At 43.2% G+C, this 20,795-nt stretch overlaps 2 protein-coding genes across 3 annotated transcripts; one reads left to right on the forward strand and one right to left on the reverse strand.

Annotated features, from left to right (window-relative positions):
- Window positions 1-305: 305 nt before the first annotated feature.
- Window positions 306-9,801, reverse strand: itgb3b (integrin beta 3b). The gene is made up of 15 exons (XM_088284967.1): window positions 9,671-9,801; window positions 9,284-9,369; window positions 8,977-9,181; window positions 8,641-8,893; window positions 7,973-8,135; window positions 7,730-7,891; window positions 7,543-7,638; window positions 6,643-6,732; window positions 6,279-6,413; window positions 4,729-5,161; window positions 2,626-2,848; window positions 2,428-2,528; window positions 2,235-2,354; window positions 1,077-1,243; window positions 306-595 (listed from the first exon to the last, which is right to left on the reverse strand). Exons 1-15 carry the CDS (start codon window positions 9,723-9,725, stop codon window positions 527-529), a joined length of 2,358 nt encoding a protein of 785 aa, XP_088141093.1. The 5' UTR covers window positions 9,726-9,801; the 3' UTR covers window positions 306-526.
- A 952-nt stretch (window positions 9,802-10,753) lies between these two features.
- Window positions 10,754-19,388, forward strand: cpn1 (carboxypeptidase N, polypeptide 1). Of its 2 annotated transcripts, XM_088284972.1 has the most exons (10): window positions 10,754-10,948; window positions 11,438-11,745; window positions 14,123-14,319; window positions 14,704-14,859; window positions 15,852-16,028; window positions 16,122-16,233; window positions 17,270-17,409; window positions 18,529-18,628; window positions 18,715-18,833; window positions 19,043-19,388. In XM_088284972.1, the coding sequence occupies exons 2-10, from the start codon at window positions 11,511-11,513 to the stop codon at window positions 19,151-19,153; spliced, it is 1,347 nt and encodes a 448-aa protein (XP_088141098.1). In that variant the 5' UTR covers window positions 10,754-10,948; window positions 11,438-11,510; the 3' UTR covers window positions 19,154-19,388. The 2 variants fall into 2 exon arrangements, with proteins under 2 accessions (XP_088141098.1, XP_088141097.1); XM_088284971.1 differs by lacking the exon at window positions 10,754-10,948 and having other exon boundaries at window positions 11,370-11,745.
- The last annotated feature ends 1,407 nt before the right edge of the window (window positions 19,389-20,795 follow it).

The raw sequence follows: 20,795 nt of genomic DNA on the forward strand, positions 1-20,795 counted from the left end.
CAGTAATGCACAGTCGCTGTCACTGTAACATTTTAAAAAACGGAATTGTTGACGTATGAAACCTGACTACGCTGCAGTAGCACACTACGGCCACGAGACGGCAGTCGAATGTGTTGTAAACTTTTTCTTACAGTGTACTTTAACGTAACAGCTAAATTCCCCGCGTTACTTTTATCTTACTACCACAATTTCAATTTAAAAAAATCAGTGTCTCCATATCATGGAAACTGGCTAAATTCTCAAAGCGCACTGATTGGCAATATTTACATATTTAAAATTTAATGGGCAACTCATTAACTGAACACTCACCGAAAACAACATTTATTAAAGCCAGAGGGTCGTTTTGTGACAAATCCCTGATCAAGAGCCACACAGTTATTTCTACATATTTACAAGAAAAACCCAAACAAACAAAAAAACAATAATTATTATTATTCATTGCTTTGTGACAGTAGAGACCTGCACATGATTCTGTGCCTTCCTGCAGTGGAATTCCGTTTCAACCTTGAAATGTTTTCAGCCAGCGTCAGTCTTTTCCTCTGTATGTGATGTTTGTGAAGGTGGACGTGGCCCCTTTATAAAGAGGATTGTGTCCCTGTTAGTGAAATACACACACATACACACATCTATTAATTTACAGTCTAATTCTCTTAATTTTGTAGTTTTTTTTTCTTTTGCAATGTTTCCTGCAGGTGTTTTCTAGATTTAAAAAAAAGGCTTTAACTGGCAAGTGTGTGGTTGATGTTTTAACTTATCAAGGGAGTGCCTTAACATGAATTGTTGCCGTTTGGCGGGAGCCACACAGCAGCCGATTACCAGGAAAAGCCACATAATGCCGGCTAATTTAATGCCAAGCCTTCCGCTGGCTGCCTTTTGTAGTGCTGCGGCGAACAGCAGGCCATGCATATTAAAAAAAAAAAAGACACCAAGATGCAGCATGTGTGAGGCCCCTATAAGCTCCATTTACACCACCGTGAAAAGCCAACATTTTTTTTGCTAAGTCAAGGTCCACCATATGCTCATGAAACGTTTGCCAAAAATGGCTACCTGACAGAAGGATAGGACGCTCCACCCACCGTGTCCCACTTGGCCCGCGCGCGCTCCTCCTCAAATTTGGCGAACTCCCGCCTGTCGTGAATGGTGATCAGCAGCTTCCAGATGAGCAGCGCAGCCAAGCCCAGGAACAAGATGGCCCCCGCTACCGACAGCAGCACCACCAAGACGTCCGGACCCTCGGGACAGTCTGAGAAGATAAAGGAAGGAAAGGGATTTTTTTTTTTAAAACAAACAGATGGGCCAGATCAATCGTAGATGAAATATATAAAAAAAATAAATATATATTGCTACTTATTAGTATGAGAAGTTCATGATGCCCTCCGGGAGAGGCCAAACTTTTACAAGTGACATCAAAGCGCCACTTCCTCCTCTTGCTTGAGCTTTTTATTTTTGCTCTTTCCTGTCTTCCTCCGCTCTGATGCGTAAAACGTGCACATTTCATCTCTTCTTCCAGATCTTTCATAGTTTTAGCATGTTCATGAAACTTGTGCTGCGTTTCTCCCTTTTCTGTCCGTTTTACGCTTCATTTTGCTTACCTAGCTGTCTAACTGTGGAGTCAGCGGGTCCCAGAGGAGCCGGGCCGGGATGTTTTACGACCCACTTTGTCTCGGCGGGGCGCAAACGTGTTCAAGGTAAACTGAAGCGCATTTCCCTGCTACAAAAGTGCAGTCTAAATTAGACGCACGCATTCATTAGAGGCAAGAGACCCTGGGACAGATTTTCTCGCCGGGCAATTGGGGCCCATTAAACGACGCCCTTTCCCACTCCACCACCACCCAACAAGTAGCACGACGCTAACCTGGGTTGTCCAATATTTTTCAGACATTTTGTGTTTCAGAACAACTGAACAAGATTGGTGGCACTTATTTGCATTCGTATGCGAGATGTATGTGCTCATTTTCTAAATGGTATTTTTTCTAATTCAAATGAAAATGAAGCATCAAATCTGCGTCATGAACCACTTGTAGTATTTTTGGACTCCTGTAGATGGCGCTCTCTGTTCAACATCGGGCTGACTTGCCATTTTTTTAAACCCTTTATTCAAACCAACAGCGCCATCTAGAGGACTCAAAAATACAACCACTGGTTCATAAAGCAAATTTGAAGCTTCGTTTTCCCATCACTAGACTGAATCAATTCTTATATTTAAAAAAAAAAAAAATCAATGAATGGCTTACCTGGCTCCTTGACGACAAACAAGATGGATTTGCCGCTGGCGTCCTCGTAGTATTGGAAACGCTGCACGCAGTCATCCTCGTCCTTATAGGTGCAATTCACCGCGTTTGTGTCATGAAGCACTGGCCGCAAAGTCACGTTTGTTAAATTTTGTTGCAAATGTGAGGCCTCGTGTAAATAGCGAGGCGTCCTCACCTAATTCCTCCATGAGCACAATCTCGTCCTTGCAGATGCGAGCGCAGGTGTTGTCCTCAAATAGTTTGCCTCGCTTGAAATGCTTACACTCCACACATTCCCTGATATTAAAATACGCACACACACACACACACACACGCACAATTAGTCAATCCCCATTAGAATTCCAAAGTGGATCTCACGAATGTCCCCGCGTACTTTTTCATGGTGCACGCGTCAGGGCAGGTGGGGCACTTGTCGCAGGTGGCTCCATAAGCGCCGGGCTGCGTGCACTCGCAGGTGCCGCACACGCACTGGCCACGCCCACTGCACAGCAAGCCCAGGTGCGACATGCAGGTGTCGGTGCGCGTGGAGCAGTTGCAGTTCTCGCCTTGCCAGTCGGGGGCGCACTGGCAGAAGCCGCAGTTGCAAATGCCGTGGCCTGGGAGGTGGAGAGAAAATGAAGGGGGGGTGGTTGAGATTAGTGAGTTGCGAAGGGCTCCCTCTAGTGATAGGCTAAAGAATTACAGCCTATGAACAGATCTGTTGTGTTGAATTTTTTTGAAACATCGATCAACAAAACAAACAAAAAAAAAGTGAATCTTTTCACATCAGCCCTTTTGACTCTTTTTACCCAATATGTCTCCTTACAATATTGTGTCTGCCCACGTTCTTGTCATGTCAATTATTTCTGGTAATGTTTATACGCATTTTTTTAGGGTTGCCCTCATTTTCCAGACCTCTAGAAAAACACAGTCAGTGGCTCTGGTCAGCTTTTATTTTTGGCGCTGTTTTTCCTAACTTTCTACACTCAGAGAACACAGTGACCTTGCACAAAACATGGCCGCACCATAATCTCATCAAACAACGATGTCTATGAATCACCACTCTACCTCCAAACCAACCATTGTAAAGATGCTTCCTCTTCAGAGTTTTAAGGCAGCAACATTTCCTCAAAAACCGCTCTGCCCCCTTTTTTTCAGCCCAAACATAGTTTTATTTTTAGCGTCATTACACCATGCCAGACCCATGACTAAGCACAAAGGTATTTTCATGCTAATCTGTCCACTTGGGGGAATACATGCGTGTGTATGCTCCGGGGAGCCAGGTTAAACATACTTTTGAGATGTTTTATCAAGATTCAATGAAGTATGTAACTGGAAAAGGAGCCAATGACGCCGGCCCTTTAATGTGATTCATGCTAGCAAAACGAAGAAAAAAAAATCCCTCAGAAGTGTTAATCACAGCCAAAATGTTTGTCTGGACTGTCTTAATTTTACACGATAGACGAACATACAGTCAAGTTTGATCGAACACTCTAAGATACTGCCGTAACATATTGCTCCTTTTATGGCGTCATGTTAGCGCAGGAGTAGCTAGCGTCACTGATAGCTAGCCGGCTTGACGTTGAACATCTGCCAGAGAAAGTAGGGCGGTAACTGTGGACTTTGTTGAATTTTTTTTTTTTTAAGACATTCCACTCTTATGTCAATTTCTCGCATTGGAATGTTGAGAGGAAAATTACTGACTGTATCTCATAACAGATCATCTATTGTAGCACCAACGTTTCACCCCCGAAAATCCCCGGCTAACTTATTCATGCAAGAGGCCTGACGTCATTTTTTTTTTTTTTGACTGAATGAGTGGCACTGTACATTTCTGTTCATGTTGCCTTCAAAGTGGCAACTTCGGATTTTAAAATTCTCGTAACGCTCGCAGCGAGTGCGGCACGTGTTGATTGTGAATGGAGCTCATGTGCCGGGCTTAGAGGAGAAGTGTTTTTGGTTGTAATTCTTACCAGATGAGATGCGTGGCAAGTCCGTATGCGGTAATGACGGCTGCCAACTCATACTGCAGAAGCATGTGAATGTGCACGCTGTCTTCATTCAGAGTTAACGCTTGGTGGAAATTTCAAATTGCTCATTTCAATCAATGCAGCAGGATTTAAATCAAATACTCGTGTGTATTTTTCACTTCTGTGTATTTAGTTTTTTTTTCTAAACATACTTGTTGGCATCTTTTGGTGAATGACGTTAAGGTCATCAGAGACTTTAAAGCAGTGGTGCCCAAACTACGGCCCACGGGCCATGTATGGCACGCCTCCACGTTTGGCCCGGCCCCTTGCGCAATACCAGAAAAATACCTCTCCCCGAAAAAATCCTAGACTCAACCCGTCAAATTAAACGGAACAATGGTGAAAATTAAAATAGATTCAGGGGACACCTGCTTAAGAGTGTCAATTGGGACGGACCCCAGCTCACTCAGGAGCCCAATGAGGACAAGCGCAATTGAACACGGATGGATGGATGAAAAAGTACATACCAGAGCAGAGTTCTCCCTTGTAACGAAGACAGTTGAAGTCATCGCACTCGCACAGCTTCCCCCACACTTTGCCAAAGTCGCTGCTGTGGCACACGCACTGGCCGCACACGCAGTCCCCACGCCCGCTGCACACACCCGACGCGCCGGACTCGGTGCAGCGGTCCTGCTCGGCCGGCCCGTAGTCGCCCTCGGCGCACTCGCAGTGCGGGCCCAGGCGGCCCGGGTGGCACGTGCAGATGCCGCACTGGAAGGTGCCGTTGCCGTGGTGACACTTGGGGCTGCTCGGCTGAGCCTTGTTCTGGCACTTGCAGTCGCAGTCGATGGTGACGGTGATGGACAGCGAGTCCTTGAAGCCGACCGGCTTGATGATGAACGTCTTCTTCTTCTTCAGTTTGGGGCAGGCTCGTGCTCGGGCCTCCACGCTGAAAGACACCTACGCCAAAGGCATGAAAATGTCACTTTCTTGCGTCGAAAATTTGGAGGTCTCTATTTCTACAACCTCTGACATCATTAGCTATGTGAGATGTGTAAAGACACGAGGAATGCCTCCAAATGCACGTGAGTAATCATCAAATTCTGGTGCGGGCCCAAAAGCGGCCCATGACGGCGTGCGGAGGGACGACCTTATAAGGAGAAAATGAAGCCTTGAAGAAATACATGTGTGCAGGCCAAAAATTGTCACCTGGAGTGGTAAAAAGAAGAAGCCATTTAAAAAAAAAAGGGTGGAAAGACAAAAACAGGAAGAAACAAAAGACAGCGCACAAATAGATACCAGGAAGGTCGTAAATGGGAAAAAAGGGAACACGTCAAGTTATATTAGCGTTTGAACGTTCAGGAGACATTCCTTACTACCGAATCACTACGGTGACATTTTATATAGTTTATTCATCAGTTAAATGAAAACTACTTTTTAAACACTACTCAGGTGCGTTGTTAATTAGCCCATTGCCGACGCATAATTACAACGTCACGGATTATCGTCAGTTGGTGTACCATCCATAATAAATAAAGGGCAAACAAATAATATAAATATAAGGCAGCGATTTCCACCAGTGGTACACAGACTCCCCCTAGTGGTACTCAAGAGACTCCCTGCCTGAGTACAATTCAGTTGTATTTAACTTTTTTCTCATTTTGCATAACAATTTTGTCAAATTTTTTTTTAACTTTTAAGGAAAATACATTTTAATTGAATTGTTTTTTTATATACTTAAGTGCCCAGTTACAAATAATTGCGGCCCACGATACGCGAGTGTCTTTTAATATTAGTCATTAGTAAGTATTATGTCGGTTTTGAAAAAGCTCCAGGCAGCAACTAGGGCGGCGCTAAAGAGCTGCAGGTTGCCGACCCCTGACCTATACTCACTACACATTCGAACAGCACTATGAAATGGCAAACTCACAATATGGACACTAAATAGCGGATAGGGAGTGATTCCAAAGACAACATACATGTCTGGAATAGAGCTAGACTTCATAGATCGTGTATATTGACAGCTGCTAGATGAATACACTTCTGGAACTCCGTTTTAGTGCTGCCTTGGACTCACCGTGTCTCCTATCTTGAGTCCAGAGCAGGACTTGAGGCCTGGGATGACTTCTCCATTCAAACACGTGGCGTTGAAGGAGAGGGACAGCTCTTCCGGGACGCCCAGAAGTTCCAGTTCCACCTTGGAGCGGATTTTCTGCAGCCATGGTACAGTGGGAGACCCGCAAGCATGGACCAAAGTTTTGAGACACATAACCCCTCCTTCAATAAAAAGCCCCCACAGACGCTCCATCCTGATGTTATTTTGAAAAAGGATTTGACCAGACTGTGTATGACTCACATACGGTTGGCACAGAATGTGTCAACAAGCCAAATGCCATCCTCGAGCCGCAAATGTGTTTCTTGTGTGTACGAGCGGCACTTACAGCGTAGGCCTTCAAAATGAGCTGAATAACATTGCCGGAGTCGTTGGACAGCGTTCCCACCGTGGTGCCGGGAATCAGCTCGCTGTAGTTCTACGAAAAACAACAACATAAAAATAAAAAAATAAATAAATAAATAAATGAATAAATAAATTTAAAAAAAAATAATAATTAGATAAAAAAATAAATAAATAAATAGAGAAATAAATAAATAAATAAATAAATAAATAAATAAATAAATAAGGAGATTGGGCAACTACTGGATTGTGTGTGAAAAATAGAACAAAAAGATTTAATTCATTCATTTAATTAAATAAATAAATTGCCAAGAATGTTCCCCTTCATCCTGTCTAAATCCATTCACGTTTGTCTCAAACTGCAATTTGCTGAGTCAGAACGCCATGCATGGGTGATAAATTTTTAGAATTTCCATTCCCTTGGACTGGCGTTCAAAAAAAAAAATGTCAAAAAAAAAAGCCAATGAGGTTTGGAAGAGTTTAGGAACGCGCTGCATGTTCAGGATTAAGTAATAACAGACCGGGTTAGAGCAGCAATTCTTCTCTGTTTGCCTTCGTGTCTCGGACGGCTGTTCTCGATTTTGCAGGAACTTTCCACAATAGAGTAAACTTTGCCACAGTATTTACTATACATATGTATCAGAAATGTGTGTCGAAAAGAAGGAGGAATTATAAATCTTTGAGGTTTGATTGCTGAGAGATGCCATATGAATATGATATGAAACAAATGAATGCTGATAAATACATCGCAGCAGACATGGATGACATGAGCGCAATCGAACCGGACTTTATTGCTTTTCCATCCATAATTTTGTCGTCATATGTCTAAATAGTTTGAAACCACGACATTTTTGGCGCATTCCCGCAGCAATCATAAAATGCTGACCTGGTACAAAGAAACCACAGGATTGGTGACAGCAAAGATGAGGTTGATGTTGTTCTCCGACATCTTCTCCGTGATGAGAGCGAGGGACGGGTAATCCTGTTGAAAGGAAGGATCGGGAATATTTGATTTAGTTCCGTTCACCCGCTTTTCACCGAGTGTGAGTGACAAACACACACCGCACGCTAACCATGACGGTGGACATGCTGTACAGCTTGGCCGAGTTGAGGTGACAGCGGCCGTCATTGGGCTGCACGATCCCGGCGAGGCGGCCGTCCAGCGCCACGTGCGTCTTGGCGTCTGAGGTGAAGATGAGGAGGTGGGACGCGCCGGGACGCCAGCCGATTTGCTCCTGAGCCACCGGGTGAATGGCAACGTATTTGTGACGAGATCGAAGGGCTTTAAAATTTGTCAAAAGGAGAAATGTGCGCACCTTGCAGACGGCCGCCTGGAGGATGGCATCGAAGCCTCCCTCGGGGGCGTCCCGGTTCCTGGATACCATCTGCTTCCTCACTTCTTCGGTGAAGCGGCTGACTTTATCCGTCAAGGACAGAACGTGCTTGTAGCCAAACTGGGGCCGGCAGGTGGTGTTTATGCTGTCCGTCAAGCAGAACTTAAGTTACGACGCAAACTGAGGCATTTGTTCAACGTGCATCATTTATATTGGGAATTTTTCACAGCACACACAAAACAAAAAAAAAAAGATAAAAAATTTGAGTTGCAGTTCAAATGCCCTGGTTAGTAGGAAAATAGTAATTGCGTCTAAGTAGTATGATTTTAACTGAGAAAAAAATTCTTTCAATATTGGGGAGGAGCTAAATTTAGCCTGGGTAGTTAGCGGAAGTTACCCAACAGTAGTGATGGGGAAATGAAGCTTCCAATTTGCTTCATGAACCAGTGGTTGTATTTTTGAGTCCTCTAGATGGCGCTGTTGGTCTAAATAAAAGGTTTTTAAAAAAGCCCAATGTTGAACAATCGCTTTCCAAAATAATATTGCCTGCCTGGCAGAAATGTTGCGACTCCCTGAGCTTTTTAATGAGCCAATTAGGGTGTCTTCGTGAAAACGTGCACTCCGTAAACTCAAATGTTCACTCCTTGTACCTGTAACAAGGGTTCTTGACGGCCTCTTTGGGGGAGATGTACATGTAAGGAGAGATGGGCTTGTCCACAAAGGCGCCGAAGCCCATGCGGAGGTTGCTGGTGGTGCGGTTCATGGCCTCGGCCAGGCCCTTGCCCAGCGTCCTCAGGCGGTAGAGGTCGTCGTTCATGGAGTAGGAGAGGTCCATGAGGTAGTAGAGGTCCACGGGGTAGTCCTCCACCTGCCGCACCTTCACCGTAAAGCGCTTGGCGTCATCTTAGAAAACCATCCAAAAAAAAATTTAATTAAAAAACATCAACCAATTCTCACGATCAACCAACGACCCCCTGCTGGCTCACCGGGCCTGAGAGTAATGTGGAGTTTCTGGGGCTTGATCTGGGTCACGTCCTGCGTGGCCCCCGCCGCCTTCTTGCTGAGGGGCCGGTCCTCTATCACCTGCATTCTGCTGTTTGGCGACTCCACAGCTGATGAAGCGCAGCCCGCGGCCACCAGGTTGGCTTTTCGGTCGCAGCGGGACGAGCTGGCCTCCCCGTGACCGAAATCCTGACACAAGGAGGACGCTTATCGGTCCAAGTTTGGAATTTTATCCTCATTTTTATTTATTTATTTTTTTTAATTAGGGATATGGAACTCAGAGCCACCCACCTCCTGGACGCACCATGCACAGCTGGGGTGCACAGCCAGACACTCCTTACAAGTGCTCGCACCCCTGGAGGTGCACACATTTGAACCTGGATCAGCAAAAAAGTCATTAGAAACTCCAAACGACGATGGATTGCGATGTTGTAAAAATTAAACAATTCAATTTGATCCGATCTAACTCGCAAAATGGGTCACAGATCAGATTTTGGAACATCAAGTAAAATCCTGCCAGTTATTAAATAGTTATTAAAACTGACTCGAAATTTCTCTGAAATTTGTTTGTTCACTATGTATATGTCAATGTTATGATACAAGCGTCCTTGGGGAGGAAACATTTCTAATTTAACTGCATTTCATGTCAAGTCAAAACCCTAAAAAAATGAATCTTACCATTCGCTCCAGTTATGCCCAAAATGATCCAAAGGCAAATCCAAATCGCGTCCATCCTGCTGCCTGCATGCGTGCGCTACGAGAAGACTTAGCGGAGTGCAAAGAACAATGAAACAAAAAAGAAAAGAAAAAAAAAACTTCCACTGATGTCTAAATGTCTCGAAGCCGCCCCCTACTCACACTACCAAAAACAGGGGGTGGGCATGAAACATCCCGGATTCGGTCGATGTGAGCTTTGCTCATGTGCACACTGCCCTCTAGTGGATATTAAGCATAAGTGCACCTCGGTGAAAGAATACACGGATGATGTACAAATCAACATTTCCCGGTGTAACCGACCATCCCATCCCTCAAATGTTACAAAAACAAAAGCACATACCTCTCTTTGCTCAATTAAGCATTTCGAAGTATTCTTTTGACTTGATTTGAATCACCATTAGAATTCAGAACGTCTGCAGGCGACAATGAATTCATTGGGTAATTTATTCCCCCTGTAGTTGTAGTATTCAATTTCAACCACTGGATGTCGCAACACGAGTAATTTCATTAGACTGAATAGTGCTGCCGACAAACATTGAGGGTTTAGTTTTGTCGATGCTGGGGGTTGGTTGATTGACACAAAGATTTTCATATGATTATCCCAGTCATCTCGAATTGGTGCCCAGTGGTGAAAAAAAATGATGAAAAACATTTAGCTACTGTTTTAATTAATTTCCAAATTCGACTATTAAATTTCATTTAGTTTCAGAAAACTGCTCTAGAGTGTGATTTATTGTCATAAAGTGACCATGTATTTTCTTGAAATAGTGAAATTTATTTTATGTAAGAATTACAATTTAACATTTCATGTCCTTCATAACATTGCTCCTCAGCATTTAACCCCCCCCCCCTCCAGTATTTGTGTCTGCTTGCCTTGCTCTGGCTCAGTTGTCCTTGTGTAAAATCTTTGCCTGGCCTTTTTTTTTTTTTTTTTTTTTTTAAACTTGCACAAACAGTTACTCAATTCCCGGAGAGCAAAGTGTTCCCCTAATTCCCTCCTCCTCCAGGTTTGACTGAAAGCATTGCTTGCACACTTGGTCCACTGTGTGTTGGTGTGTGCGTGTGTGTGTGTGTGTGCGTGTGTGTGCGTGTGTTGGGAGGCTAAGTGGGTCTTGACATGGTCGTGCATCTTTTAGGAGTTCCATAGCAGCGTCCGCTCTGGATAAAACACTTTGGCTTTTGTACAGTATGCAACCAACTTGACAAAAAGGTCGCTGAACAACTTTGATTCATCTTCAGGTCAGGTCTTCACACACACACACGCACACACGCACACGCACACACGCACAACACAAAGTAGCACTGTGTGTGTTGACTTAAGAGTTAATGAATGGATGACTGGAAGCTGGAGAAGGAGCAGCGCCTTGGAAACAAGCTTCTTTTCCCAGGAAGGGAGCACAGGGGACAAAAGAGAGAGAGAGAGGGGGGGGGGGGGGGTCCCGAAATTAAAATTGCGTGTTTGCCGACACCCCAACAAGTGTGGAGAGGGAGGGGGGGGGCGAAGGTGGGCCTTGAAGCATTCCACGCAGCGTTACAGCCAGTAACATGTACTTGACAAGGAGCCACGGGGAAAAAAGGGAGAAGCAGCTGTTGGAGGAGGAGAGTGAGACAAAGAAGGAGCAAAGGGGGGGGGGGGGCTGTCCTTACTTGCTCTCCTTTGGCGTGGGAGGGGGCACAGCGAAGGACTAAAGAGGAGCCCTAGTCATTTTATGTTTGCTGTGTGCACAGGCGAACGCATGTGAGAGAGGTGGGAAAAAAAAAAAAAAAGGGCAGCCTTCCTTCGCCTTCCACTCCAGCCATCATGCACTGCGGGGGGAGGACTCTTCTTCTTCCCTGGCTCCCCGCGCTCCTGGCGGGGTTCCTGGCGGCCGCCTCGGAGTTGCAGCATCACCGCTACGAGGACATGGTGAGAGCTTTGTTCGCCGTGCACAACCAGTGCTCGTACATCACGCGCATCTACAGCGTGGGCCGAAGCGTGGAGGCGCGCCACCTTTACGTGCTGGAGTTCAGCGACAACCCGGGCATCCACGAGGCGCGTGAGTAACACCTCGCTGCGCCGCTACTACTCGTGCCGTTTTAAGACCAGACCGAGAGTCCGGAACCAAAATGGGTCACACAGTGTTTTTCCTTGGGTAGGATATTGTCAAGGTAAAAAGGTTCAGGCTCTATATTTGTTCTAAATTATTATTTTTTTCTAAATTACAACCTATTCCTCATGAAAAACGTTATATATATACAGTGGATGTAAAAAATCTACACACCCATGTTCAAATGCCAGGTTTTTGTGAATTATGAGCAGTTCCAAATACATGGAGCGCAAAACCGACATGATTCAGTTAGAAGGCAAAAAATAAAAAATAAATACATAAATCAGGGAAGTCAGGAAAAATCTATTTTAAACAGTTTAACTTTATTTCATGGTGGCAGGTGAGTACAGATTTGCATTTAATGTGACTTTGATTGCGATTGCTTAAATAAACACAGCTCGAAGAATGTGTGCACGAGTGATTATCGCGGTTGTTTATTTTTTATTTCCCTTTTCAAATGGTGAAAAAAATGGAGCATATTTTGTTCTGATTATTGTGCGACCGATTTTCCCGCCAAATATTCAGACTTTATTTTCTAGTAATGTTATCGCTTTACTTTGTCACATCCAACGTTTCTAGCTAAAAAAAAATCTCGTGACTTTATGACTGTATTCTCATATTGTCATTATAAAATTCCAACTTTTTGTCAAAGATTGCAGATTTTCATAATTAAACAATTTTTAATCTCTGGAAATTATTGGTTTGTTTTTGTATTATAGGGAAACGTCCGTCAGCTCTTTTATTTATCAGGCGACTTGAACAGCTGAACTTTATTCGGAGTTAATCAGACACACTCCACTTTAACAGAAGCTTGAATGCGATTGGTTCATTTGAACAAATCTTATAAGAGGACGTGCACACTTGTTTATTTTTACGTCTCCTCTAAAAAGAGACAGCTGAGTTGTAAAGGATAAAGGTCACAGCATTGGTGGGGAAAAATAATTGAAGTGGTTTAGTTTGGTCTCCTTTTTTTCAATGACAAAAAATCTGGCGTTTGAACAGGGGGGTGTGCAGACTTTTTATATCCACTGTAACAACTTTGTGGCAAGAGATGATATGTTGGACCACATTTGGCATCGGGACACCCATGGTTGGTTTGGGTTGGGTTGCATGCCGGTGCATTCTATTTTTGCACAAGACAGAGCAGTGTGTTGGTTTTTCCTGGAAAAAAAAAATGAAATGAAGAATGTTGGATTTGGCATCCGGAAAGCTGTTTACATGCACAATGTGTCACTTTTAAAGACAAATTGGTACATTTAGGGCCGGGGGGAGCAGAGAACGTCTGCAATTCATTTCAAATCACGTTCAAGGCAGTCGGTTGCGATAGTTAAGGTACTTGCTCGTAACCACAAAAATTAGACCGCCATATGTTTATTTTACACACGACCAACGCAAAACCGCCGCCATTTGCATTGGCCAGCGTTTCCACTGGTGCCTTTTTTAAGAGGGATAACTTGAGCTTATCTTTGGTTTTCATTGCATGGCCTTCCTTCAATAGAATTGAAGGATGTGTGCCTTCAATTCTGCTGTAAGGTGCCACCGGGGTAGGAAAACAGGAACTGTGCACTTTGCGCAAGGGAGTGACCTGTGTGGACTTGTTTGGCGCCATTGTACTTGTAACCTTTAAACTTGTGGTGGGCAACGGAGGTCCTGGGGGTCATATTTGGCCTTAGTGTCTGTCAAGTCAGCTGACCAGAGAGAAAAGCTCCTCCTATGCATATAAGCAATTTACTGATACTTTTTTGTGTTTATTTTAAATTATTGCTACATAAGTTGGGCAAAATAAAATTCTCATAACTTTACAATTTCTCCTTTCTGAAATAATGACAAAAGAAATAACAACTGCATTGGTTCATGTTCAGAGCCCTGAGGGACGCCATGCGTAAATAATAAAATTAATTAATTAATTGAAATTAATTCTCAAGACAACAGAAGGTTCCCTGATTTATTGTTTATAATATCCTGGGTAGCATAACGTGGTTTCAATTTTGGTGAAATTGCAACTTATTTGCCTGGAAATAGCGCAAAATTCTTTTTCTTGCAAACATTCTCAAAATAGCGGAGATGGATTCTCGTAAAAATACAAAATGTTCTTGGTCATAGTGCAACTTTGTTTATGGATAACAAGTCCGATAATTGTTAACTTTGAATTTCTGATGAAATAAATGAGTCCCCTCGAGGGCTGAATGTCAAATATTCAAAGTCTAACCCGAGTGTGTTTTGAAGTTCTCAATGCATGTGTGCACACGCTCTGGAAGTCATTTGCAATGATTGCGCTTGAAAGCTCCAATTTTGCCTCGTTGACCCGTTGTCTCTCTTCCCGTAGTGGAACCCGAGTTCAAGTACGTGGGCAACATGCACGGCAACGAGGTGCTCGGCCGCGAGCTGCTCATCAAGTTCTCCCAATTTCTTTGCGAGGAATTCCAGGCGGGAAACCAGCGGATCATGAGGCTCATCTACGACACGCGCATCCACATCATGCCCTCGATGAACCCCGACGGCTACGAGGTGGCAGCCAGACAGGTAACAGACACCCGGAGCGTGAAAAGAAAAAGTCGTAAAGTTACGAGAAAAATCGGAATGTTAGAAGAAAAATCGGAATGTTACGAGAAAAATCGGAATGTTATGAGAAATAAAGTTAAGATGGTATTTGGACATAGTGAGAATATTATGGGACAAAAAGAGTGACATTTATGATTTTAGTCATACGTAAGTCCTACTTTTACGGGAAAAAAGTCAAAAATGAAAATCGTACACTAAATATCGTGAGAATAAAGTCAGATAGCATTCTGACAAATTCACAATTACATATTTTGTAACAAAAATCCAAATATTAACAAAATATCATCCAAATAAATTCAACCATTTCATTAAAAATCACCTTTTATTTTTGGGGATCAAAACAAGGGTCCAGAGTTCAACGGCTACCTGGTGGGTCGAGGCAACGTGCGGGAAATCGACCTGAACCGCAACTTTCCGGACCTGAATGCGCTCATGTATTACTACGAGAAGACCAACGGACGGAACCACCACCTGCCGCTGCCGGACAACTGGGAGCAACAGGTCAGACGCACACTGGCGGGATTTTGGGGGGCATTGTTTGAATAGTAATCCCTTCCCTGTCCTCATTCTTTCGATTGACATAACTTACTGTGGCATCAACTTTAAATTCTTTCCATCATTAATGAACTAAAAAAAAAAAAAAAAAAATCTTATAATCTGGTTGCATAAGTGTGCACACCCTGTTATAACAGTCATATGACTGTCAATATCAATGAATCAGATTCAAATGGTTGTTAAATATGAGTCAGCAAAACACCGACTAACATATATAGTGCATCTGACCCCCCCAAAAAGTTCTGATGTTCTAGTAGGCTTTCCTGACCTTTTCAAGAATGAATTACAACTCTATTATTAAAATAAACAAATTGAATCTAACAACCTTTTCTGTGGGCCATCTGTCTCTTCCAAACATCAAATGTGGTCAACCCCCCCCAAAAAAAAATCTGCCCACCCCTGCTTTATTCCCTCTCATAAACTGAAACGTACTAACTGTGGGTCACGCGGGGGGGGGGGTCCGCTCCCCTTTTGTGTTTACAAAGCCCGTCCATATGTAATCCTGCACCGACAGATTTAGCTTTAAAGCTAAACAAAGCGCCACTCATAATAAATAGCTGCCAGACTGCTACCGCCTTGTTCAAGGCCGATGTCGTCCTGAGCTCCGGTGTTTATTGCCCCGCATACCTCACACGAACAGTCCAGCAGCTCCAGAAAATAAAGGCAACGTTTTAAAGAACATGCTCATCATGGTGGTACTCTGAGAATTTTTTTTTTTTTTTTTGGTGATATCTGGCATAGAAATGTGGATAAAAACACAACCAGATGTGTTTACTTCAGTGGTTTGTATTTTAGCGGAAAAGGTCGGAAGTTATTTGAAGCAATGACCCCTTTGCTTCTATAAAACAAGACGGCAGCCTTTTAACCCATCAATTTAGTTTTTTTAAGTTGTAGGTGTCGCGTCTTAATCACGCCTTGTCCTTCAATACCACCCCCAGGTGGAACCAGAAACACGAGCGGTCATAAAATGGATGCAAAACCACAATTTTGTGCTGTCGGCCAATCTCCACGGCGGAGCCGTGGTTGCCAACTACCCCTTCGACAAGTCGCGGGACGCCCGCATCCGAGGGAGGACCACCTACGCCGCCACAGCGGATGACAAAATCTTCAGAAACGTAAGCCAACAACACCAGCATCAATCTTCGGAAACATCACCCGTAGCTAATTTGCATATACGTGTGTGTATGTGTGTGTGTGTGTGTGTGCAGTTGGCGAGGACCTACTCGTACGCCCACAGCTGGATGCACAAGGGCTGGAACTGCGGCGATTACTTTGAAGAGGGTATCACCAATGGTGCCAGTTGGTACTCTCTGTCTAAGGGTCAGTAAATAAATTGTAAGCGTAAACAAGTGGCATTCAGGATACGAAAAACTCCACTCAATTCATGAAGATATGAAAATCGAAGGATGTGGCAGGAAAAGCCGACTAGAGCATCAGAACTTTGTTTGTGGTTAGCATGCGGACTCCCATTTATTTTTGAATGTATTTATCTTGGTGAAAACCTGGCATTTGAACAGGGGTGTGTAGACTTTTTCTATCCACTCTGTTTTATATTTAATCCAGAGCCCTAGCCAGTCCCAAGATTGTCATTTTAAAAGTTGTGAGGGCATAACTGGCAAAGGTAATTATTTTTTTTCCACGTGAGAAAGAATATTTGAATTCTGCCTAGCAACAAGTGGCCAATCAAATGTGACCACGAAATCAAGACAGAACGCAAGAATTTTTTTTATCTAAAAGTTGTCTTCCCGTTATAAAGTATGATAATAAATCACACGTAATCTTTGCTGTCTCAATGATTTAGTGAGTATCACCATTTTGGAAGAGAAATTAGAATTTTAATACTGCACTTTAGCTGGTATGCTACCTGACGACCAAGTTTTTTCCTCCTTGAGTCTTTTTGAATTGATTCGGTGCCACATCCAGAGCAGAAATAGTGAATATTTGTCAGGTATCATCCATCACATGACTTTTTATATAAACTTCAACACTGGCGGTCATCCGAATGCTCTCATCCTTCTTGGCTAAGTGCTTTGCAGCGAAACTGGTGGAACATTTACAGTAATACATTTGCACAAAAATGCCTGCGGGCTCCGCATTCATCAAATCGTTGGCTAGTGTATTCACCTCACTTTATCCGTGTGTGCAAAAAAAAAAAAAAAAAAAAACACCCGGAGACTGACTTGTTTGGGCTGTAAGTCCTTGTCTGGAATTTGAAGCAATCCAGTTGTTTTCTTATTTTGCAAGACTTCGAGCTTGCGCAAGATCACATTTGATAAGAGCCTGTTATATTTGTTTTAACGATGAACGTTAAAACGTGCTTGGCATCATTTTTTGCGTCAATCTTGCTGTGTTGCAGGCATGCAGGACTTTAACTATTTACACACCAACTGTTTTGAGATCACGTTGGAGCTGAGCTGCGACAAGTTCCCTCCTGAGTCTTCGCTGCCCAGAGAATGGCTGGGCAATCGCGAGGCGCTGGTTTCGTTCGTGGAACAGGTTGGTTGAAAAGATTTAGACAAAAGATTTTGCAGACGAGGATTTTTGGATGAGAAAATGAAGCTTCAAATGTGCTTCATGAACCAGTTGTAGTATTTTTGGACTCCTGTAGATGGCACTCTCTGTTCTACATTTGGGCTGACTTGGCATTTTTTAAACCCTTTATTTAATCCAACAGCGCCATCTAGAGGACTCAAAAATACAACCACTGGTTCATAAAGCAAATTTGAAGCTTCGTTTTCTCATCTCATCACTATATTCGGCTAAAGTCTTTGAACTTGCATAAGTGTGAAGAGTCAAAAGTCCACTTGAGCAAAGCATACAGTATGGCAACATCCGCTTTCAAAAGCCATGATAGAAGGGACGGACGAGTGTGTTTTGTTGTAATTATACATACCAGACTGAAGTCAAATCCGCCATTTGTTTACTAAATTAAAGACTCTTGTTTGCATTCTGGTGGAATGATTTCAGGGGGGACTTTAGGCGAGGCCAGCGGTGGTTTCTGGCATGTGCTATGTGTGTGGTTGCAGAGGGTCAAAGTGCTGCCACCGCCCTGAAAAAGTGTGTGTGAGGGGGGGGGGGTGGTACTAGGACGTCGGAAAATCTCACACAGCAGGGCACCGATCTCGCTTGAGAAAAACAAATTATTAAAGGCCAAATGGATGGATTTTCAATTCCCATGGTGAGAGTGGAAACGGAATCTTTGGCTTCACTTAGTTGCCAAGGGGCAATTTTTGAAATACGGTAATGCCATTGAAATGAATGGAAATGCCACTGATATGTACTCGACTCCGGGAAAAAAAAAAAAACTAAACAAAGAATTTGTCAATATGTGCTCTGCAATTGGCTGCTGACCATTCTAGGGTGGACTCGCCTCTCACCAAAAGTCTCTCGCTCATTCGTGACTCTACTGAATACGATAAGCAGCAAATCGGATTCTCTGAAACATAAACATTGTGGAACGATCTCAATTGTTTACAGGCTTGGGTAGGTGCTGCTGTTTTTGTTAGCAAAATGTTATCTTTTAATATCATATGTATGGACAATAGCATTTATGAACGGAGTGTTTTACAATTGGCGCAGAGAGAATAATAAACAACGGGCTTCGCTCTATTACAGGTGCATCATGGGATAAAAGGCATGGTGTATGATGAAAACAACAACCCGATCAAGAATGCAGAAATCTCAGTGTCAGGCATCAACCATGATGTGACCAGTGGTCAGTTGTTTTTCGTCTGACACTTCCCACCAGTGGTCTGACGTTAAAAGTGCCACTTCATTCAAAGATTGTTCATGGCTCTCCAGGAGTGCATGGTGACTATTTCCGACTCCTGTTGCCCGGCACGTACACGGTGACTGCCTCCGCCCCGGGTTACACTGTCTCCTCAAGCAACATCACAGTGGGACCAGCTGGAGCCACCCAGGTGGGTTCCTGAGCAGATGGCACTCTCTTTAAAACATCCTTGGACGGCTCACTTCATGTTTTGAAATGAAAACGTTCGGCATGTGTTATTCTTATTGTGGTAGTGGCGCGCGGGCTCCCTCTAGTGGTACAAGGATAATCACATTTACTGCGTTTTAATGTTTGCTCATGGTGATTGATGATGTTGTTCGTGTGCTCTCTCCACAACAGCATAATTTTTACTTGAAAAAGGCACCAAAACAAAACGTGAAAACGAAGCAGCACCACGGCAGGAGGAACTTGTCATCTCCTAAATCCGCCTTAAAACTGGGCCCGAGATGAGGCTGCGAATTGGGGAACACACACACACACACAAATTAATATGGAATTTTATCTTCGTAGCCCTGTGATGACGTTTTTGTTTGTTAATACACATTTTTTTGTCTTTATTAAATAATTATTCCAAGAATTGTGTATTTATGTAACATATTATTAGAACAACATTATTTTCCATGACATGTTAATTGTTGAATATAAAAATAAAAGAATGTGTTTTCTTCCTCGTCACGTCACTAAATCGGTGTAGTTATTTCGTAATATTTTTCAGATGATTCGAAAATGTGATTGGGAAACCTTTTTCCCCGGGGCCATAATGAAGTCATGATGAGACATGAAAATAGTTTTGGTTAATTTGAAAAAAAAAAAAAACGTATCACGGACATGTTATTAAAGACAGTAAATTGTGAAAAAGACAAACAAAGAAAATCTTTATTAATACTAAATAAAATACTAAAGTACCAGCTCTGCCAGAAGGGGGCAGCAGAGGACAAGATGTTCCAAAGCATCTAACGGACATCTATGAAATATGACATTTACATAAGACATGTGAACGTCTAAAACACCTCACACTCCTCAATGGCCTCCAAACTGTTACAAAGTGGTATGAAATTTTGCTTAAACTGGAACTACATGCATCCACATCAAATTGAACAACCTTGAATAGGTCTAAAGCCAATGGACTCCAGTTTGGAGAAAGATATTTTACTTTCCGGTGCTTTCCTCAAAGCAAACAAAGTAACAATAGCTCCTCTGTTAAGAACAGGAAAGAGGAAAAGAACACTTGACATTACAGTCTCTGACATACCAAAAGGGGTTCTTGATGGCTCAGGGCCAACATGTTATTTTTTTTACCTGGACTTAAACTGTAGTGGTAGTGAGCCAATCATGCAGGTTCATCCTTTGTGGCATTTGACATTTTATATTGATTAACCTATCCCCTTTCACCCACCGGAAGGAGCAGTCTGGTCACGGAGGCTCCACAACAGATCGACTGTGTCCTCCTACGGTGCATAAAATGAGCAGAGCAAATATTCAAAAGACAACAATGGACCTCCAAATGGCTTTTGAATGAAAGTGACCACTGCCAGATGAGACAAAGGGAGCGTTTCATGCAGACACAACACTCTGGAGCATTCTCATTAGTGTGCATACAGTGTGTGTGTGTTGCAATTGTGTAAAAAAAAAAAAATAAAGTGACATCACAGATGCCCTAACGTGGACCTACGCTGCCAGCCATCTCCCACACTCTTTCTAAACACGTCCATTGACTGGCAATTTATGATTTGGTTATTATGAAAGTTACGTGAACCACGACACTATAAATGGGATTGTAAAAATATGAGAAAGGACGGGTCGCGCTAGGTGCACCACTTTAGCGTATTTTGTTTAATGCAATGCTTGGCAAATAGAAATGTATTACAGGATATAGAAGGCCATCTGTTGTCTATTAGTGCTGATCCAAGGCAGAGTTGCTGCAAGCGGAGCCTATCCCATCATCCAGTGGGTGTGGTATATCCTGTGGAACGTTCCAGTTTGTACACACAGATTTTGAGGTGCGTGGTGGTTTACACTGATCAATATATCGCTTTGAGGGTGGATCAAATGCTTTTTCGGGCCTAGCCGTGGATTCCCCACCCACACAAGT

This window comes from Idiotropiscis lumnitzeri, chromosome 20 (genome assembly GCF_059441095.1).
Source record: "Idiotropiscis lumnitzeri isolate Australia: NSW breed Sydney's pygmy pipehorse chromosome 20, RoL_Ilum_1.0, whole genome shotgun sequence".
In the NCBI taxonomy this organism is placed as follows: domain Eukaryota; kingdom Metazoa; phylum Chordata; class Actinopteri; order Syngnathiformes; family Syngnathidae; genus Idiotropiscis; species Idiotropiscis lumnitzeri.

Coding starts and splice junctions, on each gene's coding strand:
- itgb3b (XM_088284967.1), bottom strand. CDS start 9,725: ATGGACGCGATTTGGATTTGCCTTTGGATCATTTTGGGCATAACTGGA. Junction 2,849..4,728: donor CAAGGGAGAACTCTGCTCTG/GTATGTACTTTT, acceptor TCCACCTCCCAG/GCCACGGCATTTGCAACTGC. Junction 1,244..2,234: donor GTTTGTCGTCAAGGAGCCAG/GTAAGCCATTCA, acceptor TTATCTTCTCAG/ACTGTCCCGAGGGTCCGGAC.
- cpn1 (XM_088284972.1), top strand. CDS start 11,511: ATGCACTGCGGGGGGAGGACTCTTCTTCTTCCCTGGCTCCCCGCGCTC. Junction 11,746..14,122: donor CCCGGGCATCCACGAGGCGC/GTGAGTAACACC, acceptor CTCTTCCCGTAG/TGGAACCCGAGTTCAAGTAC. Junction 14,320..14,703: donor ACGAGGTGGCAGCCAGACAG/GTAACAGACACC, acceptor GATCAAAACAAG/GGTCCAGAGTTCAACGGCTA.